Here is an 11,112-nt window from a genome sequence, read left to right as displayed (position 1 = left end):
TTTGTCTCTCTGACCAGTGCCTCGAGCCCATCCTGGGGAGAGTGAATTCTGTCTCCCTGGCCAGTTCCCACGGCTCCCTGACCCCCACCCCCCTCAGACCAACCTCGGCTCCTGTCTCGTCTGTCTCCCTATGTCACCATCTTTTCCTGTCTCTGTGTCTGATCATCTGTCTCCGCCTCAGACATCATCTTTTTTGGCGAGAGCCTCCCAGCCCGGTTCTTCTCCTGCATGCAGTCAGTAAGTGCCCCCACCGCTTCTGCCCGGGAGGGCCGCTTGGAGCCTGCCCTGGGAAGGAGGGTGGCCTGGGGGACGGGGAAGGCAGCCCAGCCTGGGCAGAGCCCTGAGACCACACTGCCACCCCCGCAGGACTTCCTGAAGGCGGACCTCCTCATCATCATGGGCACCTCCCTGCAGGTGCAGCCCTTTGCGTCCCTCATCAGCAAGTAGGTGGGGCCAGAGCTGTGGGGCGGGGCTGGGGAAGCCCAGACCGTCCTGACCACTCTGCTTGGCATCCCCCCAGGGCACCCCTCTCCACCCCACGCCTGCTCATCAACAAGGAGAAGACGGGCCAGGTGAGGGAGCCCTGACAGCTTCCATCCTCCGTGCCTCCTCCTCACAGGGGTCCCCCTTCCCTCCCACTGGTTTCCTCAGGAACTGAGCGACAGGCCTCAGAGACAGTCCCAATGCGGGAACCCCAGCTCTTTGGACTCCTCAGCTCAGGTCCTGGGATTCTAGAATCCAGAGGGGTTGGGTTCCAGGCTACCCGACTCAACAGACCGCCCGGTCATTCAGGACCCTCCTGAGCAAGTGACAAGAAGCTTGCTGGGACTGAGGCGCAGCTGTCCCCAGGGCCCCAGCAGACATCCCAAGGGCCCCAGGGGACATCCCCAGAGACCTCACAGTGCGGTCAGGGTCTGCCCTCCACCGCGCTCAGCTCTTTCTTTGTCCTGGATGGCAGACTCTCAGGCGGGTTCTCCCTCCTGGGAAACCCCTGCTAGGGAGAATGCCCTCCCAGGAAGGGTGTTCTCCAAAAAGGAAGCGGGCATGGATGCCAGGCAGACAGAAGGTACCATGGGTCAGACTCTGTCCCAAGCATTTACATGTGTGGACTTCTGAACTACAACCCTACCAGGGCTCCAAGGTTCTCCTCATTCTACAGAGAGGGAAACCGAGCCACAGAGAGGCTGAGTTCCTTGTCCAAAGACACAAAACTGGGCTACAGACCCAGGCCACCTGGCTCCAGGATCTGTGATCTTAGCCCTCCCCTTCCTCGCACCCCTCCCCCCCTCACAGACGGACCCTTTCCTGGGAATGATGATGGGCCTTGGAGGAGGCATGGACTTTGACTCCAAGAAGGCCTACCGGTGAGACCTGGGCCTGGGGTAGGGGAGAGCCTGGAAGGCACAGGGCCGAGATGGGAGGGAGGGCATTAAGGTCCACCACAGAGAAGAGCTGGCAGGGCCCCCAGCAAGCCTGGGAGCTCTGACTCTCTGGCCACACCGCAGGGACGTGGCCTGGCTGGGTGACTGTGACCAGGGCTGCCTGACCCTTGCTGACCTCCTCGGATGGAAGGTAAGGAGCTGGATGACCCCAGCCCACCCTGAGTCCAGTCCCTGCACCCTACTCCTGCCCCATGGGTCCTTTGACTCCATGATGTATGACCTCTGACCTCTGTGAACTTTGCCCCCACAGAAGGAGCTGGAGGACCTTGTCCGGAGGGAGCATGCCAGCATAGATGCCCAGTCGGGGTCGGGGGCCCCCAACCCCACCACTGCAACCTCCCCCAGGAAGTCTCCCCCACCTGCCAAGGAGGGGGGTATGACCACAGAGGGGGAGAAACACCAGTGACCGCCATGTCTCCCAGTCAGGATGCTCAGCGCCTCAGGGGTAGCCAAGCCCCAGCAAGCCTGAGCCCCTCTAGCCTGCAGCTCTTGTCCGGGGAGCTCAGAGCATCCCCCAGTCTCTTAACTACTCCTCCCCCAGGCTGGGGTCCCAGCCGCTCCCCACCCAACCCTAGCAGATTCCTAACATCTCCCAGTGACCGAATCTCGGGCAGCCCGTCTCTAACGGCCCACAGTCTCTAACTACTCCCAGGGGTACGAGCAAGCTCCCTAATCTCTAACTGCCCCCTGGAGGCTGGGGGTACCCCCAAAACTGCTAATTCTCCTGGGACAGGGAGTTGAGGGCCCTCTCTCTACTGCTCCCAGGGCCCTGTGGCCAAGTAGACCCAGTCTAACCTCCCCCAATGGGGGCGTGGGCCTTCGAAATCTAATTCACTCAGCGTAGGGGAATCGGAACTTCAGCTTCAATGTGGGTGCTGGGCCCCCTTCCCATGAGACCCATTTCCCATTTGGGATGGGCAGAAGACATTGCTTATTGGAGACCGATTAAAAACTAAAACTAACAATCGGCGGTCTGGCCTCCTGTTCCTTTCTGTGGGTTCCTAGGGAAGCAGCTGAAGGGTGGGGGGTGAGATCTTGGGCCACTAAGGAACCAGAACATCGCCAGAGCGAGGGGTGCCGGGAGGGGACCCAGTGCGTGTGTTGGGCCTCGTGGCCGGTTCCCTGGGCTCCCAGCCTGCCAGAGTCCCTTCCTCCAAAGCCCATCACTTAAGGCCTGAGCCTGCAGAAAGTGGGAGGAAGGTTGTCTTAGATACCCCCAGCCCCGCCTCTTCCCCCAGCCTGTTCAGCTTCCTCTCTGCGAGGAACACTTTCACTTCCTGCTATGCAGGCCTCCCTTCGGAGAACAGGTAGGGCCCCTCCCTGGGGACCAAGCATCTGGGCTCTTCACCCCCCTCTGCCTCCCTTTGGTGTCAGGCAGCTGCCCTCATCCGGCTCTCCCCAGCACCCCCACATCCTTCTCCCCCTCCTCCAGGACCCAGGAGGCACCTGCCTCCCTCTTCCCACCCTCTCCCTGCTGTCTCCGGCATGGGCCCTCCTTCCTGACACCCTGGGCTTCTGGTCGGTGGGCTCATTTACTTGTTGAGCTGCTTAATCCATATGCTATACCTACCCCCCAAACAAGAAGGCCCTGACGGCAGTGGCCTGTCCTGTTTCTCACCCTCTCTCCTGGCACCAGCGCCTCATGCTGGGCCTGTATTCCATAAATATTGGCTAGAAGGAAGGATGAGTGGATGGGTGGGCGGATGGGTGGGTGGATGGATGGATCCTTCCCTTCCAGGACTGGGTTTTCTACTCCTGGGACTGCTGCAGGAAAAAACATTCCAAGGCACCCACTCCAAGGGATACCCTCCCTAGGACTCTACCTGGGTAGGACTGGGGTCTGATGGGTGGAGAGAGGGCTAGCAGGCTAGCCGTGTGACAAAGCAAAGAGAGAGCAGTGTTAATACCGAATCTAGGTCGTGGGCACCCGGGTGTTCCCTGTGCGTTTCTTTCAGCGTTTCTGTATGTTTAAAAACTTTCAAAAGAAAATGTTCGGGAAAAAATTCAAGGTCCCTCCTTAGTGTGGGAAGGGAGGAAGAGGGGAAGTTGTATGAGGGAGGATCCCAAAAACCCGGAATTTATTTATTAAGAAATTGTGTATTTATTCTTACATGTTTAAACTTGTCACCTTCAAAGTACTCTCCGTTTGATGCACACCTATTGAGACACTTTTTCCTCCGCTCAAAATAGTTTTTGAACTCATTCATTTTTATGCCTTTTAGTGCTTTTGCCATTTTTTTGTCTCACCCCTTCCACACTGGCAAAATGTTTTCCTTTGAGGACTTTTTTCATCCAGAGAAACAACAAAAAGTCACTTGGGGTGAAATCAGGTGAATAGGGAGGGTGGGGTACAGAGGTCATGCCATTTTTTGGTCAAAAACTGCTGAACACTCAGCATGGTATGAGCAGGTGCACTCATAAATCACCCATCATGAAATGGGCAAACACATTGAAAGAATCCCCCCAAAAAATTCACTGAGGCTGAATGCAGCCTCTCACAACAATGCTGGTCGGTACCCTGATGCCGCTGGGTTCCTAGAACACTTACCTGGTGTACCATAATGGGCCTGCCCTCCAAAACATAATTCCGGTTTTTTGGGGGGGGGTCTTCTTTTCTGCTACCTTTGGCAAATGTATGGAGTGCCTATTGTGGGCCAAGAGCTTTTCCAGGCACTGGGTTTTGACAAGGGCTATTATTTAGCTAATTCACATTCATACAGCTGTACTGATGGTTAAAATCTAGAAATTCCCCACCACTTGGGAAGTAGCTGTTGTTTTGAGTTCTCTCCCCACAATTCCAAGACATAATGGCCTCTCTCCTGGGATCCCAAAATCTCCCCGTCATCCAGAACTAACCACTGGCACAGAGAGGGGCTTCTGGGGTCCATTCTGCTTGGCCAGGGTCTCTGCAGTATTGGTTGTAAATATTTTGAATCTTACCCCTGGGCCGGAGCAGTCCTGAGTCTTATCTTCCTCCTTGCCAGAGGCCAGATCATGACTCCCTGGCTTCCCATGTCCTAAGGATGGCCCAGCTGGAGGACAAGGCCTCTGCAGCCCCCACTGAGGGGGAGAGGTGAGGGCTACTGGGGCTGAGGTCTCTTCCTCCTGTCCCTGGATCAATCCAGAAATGTCTTCCATCCATTGCCTCCCCGCCCCGCAGGACCCTGAGCCCCATCTCTGACCCTTTGTCCCTGGGCTGCCCCTTCCTGCACCTTTGACCCTGCCTCAGTGTCCAACCGTCTATCTCTGACCCCTGACCTCCTTACCCCTGCCCCACCCAGGCTGGTCCCATCACAAGCAAATGGAGCAGGCGGAATCCCTCTAGGGATCCTCAGTACCTCAGAGCCACTTCTGTGCCTGCTGAGGACACAGGGCGTGTGGCAGGTCCCAGAGCTGGACGCCCAGGGTGCAGAGGCCCTGGTGGAGCTGTGGCCACTGGGGGTGAGTACTCACAACCGGGGACCCGTTCTTACCCTCACACAACACCCCATACCAACCAGGCCCCTGCTGGTTACTGAGCAAACCAAAGAGGCTACTGTGTGGTTCAAATGATGGAAAAACCCAGAAAGAAAAACAGTTTCCGGAAGGCCTGATGGATTTCTCTTCATTCCATTTCTTGGCTTTGCTTTCCACTGCGGAGAATTTGGGTTTTTGGAGCTGCAAGTAACAAGCAACCATTCTATAGTGATGTAAACAAATCGGTATGTCTTTCTAATATGACCAGAAAGCCAGTGGCTGGGTCTAGCTCAGCAGCTCAGTGACATCAAGGACAACTTCTCTACAGTTCTCTTGGATGTCCCTCATGGCTGCCCCCGGGCTGCTGAGATCGAAGCACATGGGTGTATTCCAGGCAGGAAAAGAGGAGACACTAGTTGTATCTGTTTATTTTACCAGGGTGGGGCCCTCACAATTGATTCAGAATACATGGAGGGGGGTGCAGGCACACACCACCATGCCCAGCTAATTTTTTTTTTTTGGAGTCAGAATCTCACTCTGTCACTCAGGCTGAAGTGTCACGGCCACTGCAGCCTCAGCCTGCTGGGCTCAGGTGATCCTTCTGCCTCAGCCTTTCCAGTAGCTGGAACTACAGGCACAAACCACCATGCCTGCTAATTCATTTTATTTTATTTTTAATTTTTATTTTTTTTGAGTTGGAGTCTCACTCTGTCGCCCAGACTGGAGTGCAGTGACCGCTCCCGGCCACCGCAGCCTCGACCTACTGGGCTCCGGCGATCCTTCCGCCTCAGCCTTCCAAGTCGCTGGAACTATAGGCACGCGCTACCACGCCCGGCTAATTTTTTTTTTTTTTTATTGTAGAGATGAGGTCTTGCCAAGTTGCCCAGGCGGGTCTCAAACCCGCAGGCTCAGGTAATCCACTCACCTCAGCCTCCCAAAGGCACGGGATTACAGGCTGAGCCACCGAGCCTGGCTAATTTTTTAAATTTATTGTAGAGATGAGGTCCCGCCAACTTGCCCAGGCTGATCTCAAACCCGTGGGCTCAGGCAATCCTCTCACCTCGGCCTCCTAAACTCCTGGGATTATAGGCATGAGCCACCGTACCTGGCCTTGCAATATTTTTAAAAGTTCACTCAGTGTGGGGGAGGGGGATGGAGGGATATATATAAAATAAGATAGGCCTCGCTCGGGAGTTACACAGCCAGAGCTGAGAACCATTGTGCGTCCAGTCATGACCATCTCTCAGCCTGGGCACGTTAATGCCCTGAACAAGGAGTTCTGCAAGGAATATGGAGTAGATTTGGAGAGAACAGCTATAAGGGGGTCTCCCACAGCCATGGCTTCCTCCTCAGGAGGCACTGTTCATGTGGTGGCAAAGGCAGATGGCTGTCCCCGGCTCAGAGCTACACCCCACCAGTTCAGCAACCCCAGTATAAAAAGAGACCTCTTTCTGAAGAGCTCCAGGCAGCCGACGGGGGAGGATTGCTTGAGACTAGGGGTTTGAGACCAGTGTAGGCAACATGGCAAGACCTCAAGTCTAAAAAATAAAAAAATAATCGAAAAATTAGCCAGGCATGGTGGTGTGTACCTGTAGTCCCAGCTAGTCAGGAGGCTGAGGTGGAGGGATCACCTGAACCCAGGAGGTCGAAGCTGCAGTGAGCCAGGATCATGCCAGACGGGGTTACAGAGTGAGACTCTATCTCAAAAAAAAAGAAAAAAAAATTAGCTGGGCATGGTTGTGTGTGCCTGTAGTCCTAGCTACTCCTAGCTACTTGGGAGGCTGAGGTGGGAGGATTGCTTCAGCCCAGGAGTTTGAGGCTATAGTGAGCCATGATCACACCACTCTATTCCAGCCTGGGACAGACTGAGACCTTGTCTCAAAAAAACAATAAACAAACAAGGGGCAAGGCGCAGTGGCTCAAGCCTGTAATCCCAGCACTTTGGGAGGCTGAGGCAGGAGGATTGCTTGAGTCTAGGAGTTTGAGACTGGTTTTTTGTGGCGACCATGTCGCCACAAAAAATTTTTAAAAATAGCCAGGAAGCCGGGCTCAGTGCCTCAGCCTGTAATCCCGCGCCTTTGGGAGGCTGAGGTGAGTGAATTGCTTGAGCCCGCGGGTTCGAGACCCACCTGGGCAGCGAGACCTCATCTCTACAATAAATCAAAATGAGCTAGGTGTGGTAGCACGTGCCTATAGTTCCAGCTACTTGGAAGGCTGAGGCAGAAGGATCGCCGGAGCCCAGCAGGTTGAGGCTGCGGTGGCTGGGAGCGGCCACGGCACTCCAGTCTGGGTGACAGAGTGAGACTCCAACTCAAAAAAAAAAAAAATAGCCAGGCATGATGGCACATGTCTATAGTCCCAGCTACACAGGAACCTAAGGTGGGAGGATTGACTGAGCCTTCAGTGAATAGTGACTGTGTTACTGTACTCCATCCTGGGCTATAGAGTGAGACCCTGACTCAAAACAAATCCAGTGGTTCATACCTATAATCCCAGCACTTTGGGAAGCTGAGGTGAGAGGATTGCCTGAGCTCATGGATTTGAGACCAGACTGGGTGACTTGGTGAGACCTCATCTTTACAATAAGAAAAAAAAAAAAAATAGCCAGTCATGGTGGTACATGCCTGTAGTTCCAGCTACTTGAAAGGCTGAGGTGGAGGGATCACCTGAGCCCAGCAGAACGAGGCTGCGGTGGCCTTGAGCATGGCACTGCACTTCAGCCTGGGTGACAGAGTGAGACTTCAACTCAAAACAAACAAACACAAAAATCACAAAGAGCTCCAGCAAAAATCCTATGGAAGATATTCATTGGCTGAACTTGGGTCACATGCCCATCCCTGATTCAAAGAGTAGGCAAATAGTACAATCATCCTATCGGTTAGGTCAAATCATGGGCCACCTAAGACTTGGGAGAAGTTAGTTCCACCCACGTGGACTACTGAGTAGAAAGAATGTTTCCTTAAAAGAAATCTGAGGTGTGGAACCCAAAATAAGGGAAACAGATGCTAGGCAAGCGAAAGTAGCAGACATCTGAACACACCTTCATCAAGTTGACTTTTGCCTCTACCCTCCAGAGTTTCCTGGTCACAGGCCATGACTCCAGCCAGGTTCTTGTGTTGAGGACAGGGACTTCACCAGGAGAAGTCAACACCTACCAGATCCAGAGGCTTCCTGGAGGTGAGGCACCGTCCCTGAGTTTCCAGGCCAGGACAAATTTATCGCGAAGAACTGGCAGCTCTACTTCCAAAATATCTCCTGAATTTTCCCAGTCCTCTCTGCCTCCAGCACCCACTCAGAGCCACCATCACCTCTTGCCCAGACAATTGCAGGAGCCTCTTGTCTGGTCTCCCTGTTCCTGCCCTTTCTTTCCTTCAATCCATTCTGAACACAGCAGCCAGAGTAGTATTTTCAAATATCAATCAGATGTTATATACCCCTGCCCCAAATCCTATGAAGGATATGCAACATGCTTGGATACAAACTCCTCATTGTGACCAGAAGGAGCTGTGTGATCTAGCCCCCACCCACCTCTCCATCCACTGCCCCTCCTTCACTCTTGCCAGGCCACACTGTTCTCCTCTCTGTTCCTTGAGCACGTAAAGTATGTTCCAGCTTTGGGACCTTGGCTTCTGTTCTCTCTCCATAAATGCTCTTCTTTAGCTGGTTGAGTCTCCATCCTTCAGGCCTCTGCAGAAATATCACCTTCCTCCTTGACCATCATAGTTAAGATAGCCCTCAGTCACTTTCAATCGCTCCATTTCATTCATAGCACTCAGTACAATATACACTTATCTTTATTTGTTCTCATTAATTTTCTCTCTCTCCCCTCACTCTCCCACTAAAAGGTAAAAGGTAAGGAAGGCAGTTAACTTTTATGCCTTTTGACAACTGTATCCCTAGTACCAGGGAATGAATACATGCTTGATAAATATGTGTCTAATAAATAAATCCTAGCCGGGCCTGGTGGCTCAGCCTGTAATCCTGTGCTTTGGGAGGCTGAGGTGAGTGGATTGCCTGAGCCCATGGGTTCGAGACCCGCCTGGGCAACTTGGCGAGACCTCATCTCCACAATAAATCAAAAATTAGCTGGGCATAGTAGCGTGTGCCTGTAGTTCCAGCTACTTGAAAGGCGGAGGTGGAAGGATCGCCGGAGCCCAGCAGGTGGAGGCTGTGGTGGCCGGGGGTGTGCCACTGCACTCCAGTCTGGGCGACAGAGTGAGACTCCAACTCAAAATAAATAAATAAATAAATCCTGTTTGGTGGCATAAATGGGGCACAGGAGTAAAGACACAGGAAGCCAGGCGTGGTGGCTCATGCCTGTAATCCCAGCACTTTGGGAGGTGGAGGCAAGAGGATTGCCTGAGACCAGGGGTTCGAGACCAACCTGGTCGATGTGGGGAGCCCTCAGCCCTACAATAAGTCAAAAAATTAACTGGGCGTGGTAGTGCATGCCTGTATTTCCAACTACTTGGAAGACTGAAATGAAAGGATCCCCTGAGCCCAGAAGGTCGAGGCTGCAGTGGCCATGATCGTGCCATTGCACTCCAGCCTGGGCGACAGAGTAAGACTCCTACTCAAAAAAATCTTTTTAAGTAAATAAATAAAGACACAGGAAATGGTGGGGACTTCAAGGGGTGGAAACATCCCTGTTCTGGAGGTCACTGAGGGAATTGCAGGGAGGCAGAAGAGAGAGTCCCAGGGGAAAGAAGGCTGCTGTTCATCAACTTGTATTTATCATTCTTCCTTGTCCCCTTCCCCCAGGTGTGTCCCTGGAATCCTCCAACGTCTGTATGCCAGACCTACCCCATCTCCTGGCCTTCCTATCAACTAGCAGGTAGAGATTACTCATCAAAAGGGGCTAAGGGAGACCCTTCCCTAAGATACCCCACCCACGCTGTGGCTCCCATTTATCTGTTCTCAGGGATATTTTGCCCAGAACGCTGTTCTTGCTGCCTCCCATTCCAAGGCCTGGAGACAAACACACAGGTGAGACAAGGTTCTCTAAGGAAGGGAGAGGCCAATTTGCCAGCCTCCTTGGTCCAGGGGAATGGGGCTTGAGGGACCAGACTGCTGGGTCTGAGGGAAGATAGAGCTGGGAACTGGAGAGAGCTGGGGGCCTGGATTTTGTAGTCCCTGAAGGAGGAGGACACAGGGGCCTCTGGAGATTGTTGGGGGAGGCGGGAGTTGGGGAACCTGGATTCCTGGATTTGAGTGGGCACAGCTGGTCCCTTGGACCCCTGGAACACCTCACTTCTGGCCCCAGATCCTCTGCAGATCAGTGGCATCCAACGTGACACCGCAGGGAAGGTGCTTTCCGTGGTGAACCAACTTTACCTGGAGACTCATAAAAGCTGGGAGGTGGAGCCGGCCCCCCAAGAAACGGAGCCACAGACTGCCGAGAGACACGATCCAGGTTAGCTGGGTGGGCCCTGGGCCCCTGAGGGATGAGGGAACTGCTACCCTGTTCTGTGGGATCCAACCCTCTCCTCACATCCAGCTCCCGGGAACCGTGCCCCTCACCGGGTCTCCTGGGTGGAAGGCCCACTCAGCCCAGAAGTGCACCACTCTGGGCCGGTTCTGGCCAGCCTGGTGGAGGAGAAGGAGTCGGAGGAGGAGGCTGATGACTACAGAGATGAAGAAGGACCCGAGGATGTGCTCACCCCTCACGTCCGAGCTCTGGTCAGGGCCCGGAGCAGCTACGTGGCCAGGCAGTACCGGAGCCTCCGGGCGCGCCTCACCTCGGATTCCGGGGGTCCCTCCAGACCTGGGGACCCGGCCACGGAGCTGCTTCAGGACGTGCGGCACCTGCTCACTGACCTCCAGGATCACTTGGCAAAGGACCCGGACATCAGGGCTGTCTTTGGGAGCAGAGCGCCTGGGGCACCCCAGAAGGACGAGGATCTTGGTAATGGGAGGCCTGGATGGGCACCCCCACGGGTTCAGGTGTGACATGTGTGCGCTCACACCCAACGTCTTGCGCCCCACCGCGTGCACGCGTGCTTCTACTCACACTCCCTCTCCCACAAACCCCACCCGCTCGCCCTCACGTGTGCGTTGATGGACACCCCCGTCCCGCGTGCAAGTTCACACCCAGGCTCCCCCCCACGTGCTCGTCCCCGTGTCTACACTTGGGGGGTGCCGGTCCGCCGGGGGGGCGGACAGGTGGAGCGCGCGGGCCCGCTGGGTGGCCCTGCCCTCACCCGTCCCCCACCCC

General features: G+C 54.6%; 2 protein-coding genes across 5 annotated transcripts in view; both read left to right on the top strand.

Annotated features, from left to right (window-relative positions):
• Positions 1-1,965, top strand: part of SIRT2 (sirtuin 2) — a 21,518-nt gene extending 19,553 nt beyond the window's left edge. For all 4 annotated transcript variants that reach the window (XM_008074386.2, XM_008074385.2, XM_021707188.1 and 1 more), the window contains 6 exons: positions 182-237; positions 367-443; positions 521-572; positions 1,294-1,364; positions 1,506-1,572; positions 1,693-1,965. In XM_008074386.2, coding sequence (XP_008072577.1) covers positions 182-237; positions 367-443; positions 521-572; positions 1,294-1,364; positions 1,506-1,572; positions 1,693-1,848 — 479 coding nt within the window. In that variant the 3' untranslated portion in view covers positions 1,849-1,965. The remainder of the gene's footprint in view (positions 1-181; positions 238-366; positions 444-520; positions 573-1,293; positions 1,365-1,505; positions 1,573-1,692) is intronic.
• Positions 1,966-4,465: 2,500 nt separating this feature from the next.
• Positions 4,466-11,112, top strand: part of RINL (Ras and Rab interactor like) — a 7,787-nt gene continuing 1,140 nt past the window's right edge. Inside the window, exons 1-7 of the mRNA XM_008074396.1 lie at positions 4,466-4,515; positions 4,724-4,883; positions 7,973-8,075; positions 9,660-9,732; positions 9,820-9,884; positions 10,162-10,311; positions 10,396-10,841. Of these exons, the coding sequence (XP_008072587.1) occupies positions 4,466-4,515; positions 4,724-4,883; positions 7,973-8,075; positions 9,660-9,732; positions 9,820-9,884; positions 10,162-10,311; positions 10,396-10,841 (1,047 nt within the window). The remainder of the gene's footprint in view (positions 4,516-4,723; positions 4,884-7,972; positions 8,076-9,659; positions 9,733-9,819; positions 9,885-10,161; positions 10,312-10,395; positions 10,842-11,112) is intronic.

The sequence above is a fragment of the Carlito syrichta genome, unplaced genomic scaffold (assembly GCF_000164805.1).
Source record: "Carlito syrichta isolate Samal-C Ts95f unplaced genomic scaffold, Tarsius_syrichta-2.0.1 Scaffold316424, whole genome shotgun sequence".
NCBI classification, from domain to species: domain Eukaryota; kingdom Metazoa; phylum Chordata; class Mammalia; order Primates; family Tarsiidae; genus Carlito; species Carlito syrichta.
Note: the sequence above shows the minus strand (reverse complement) of the source record. Positions and strands in the feature narration are given on the sequence as shown.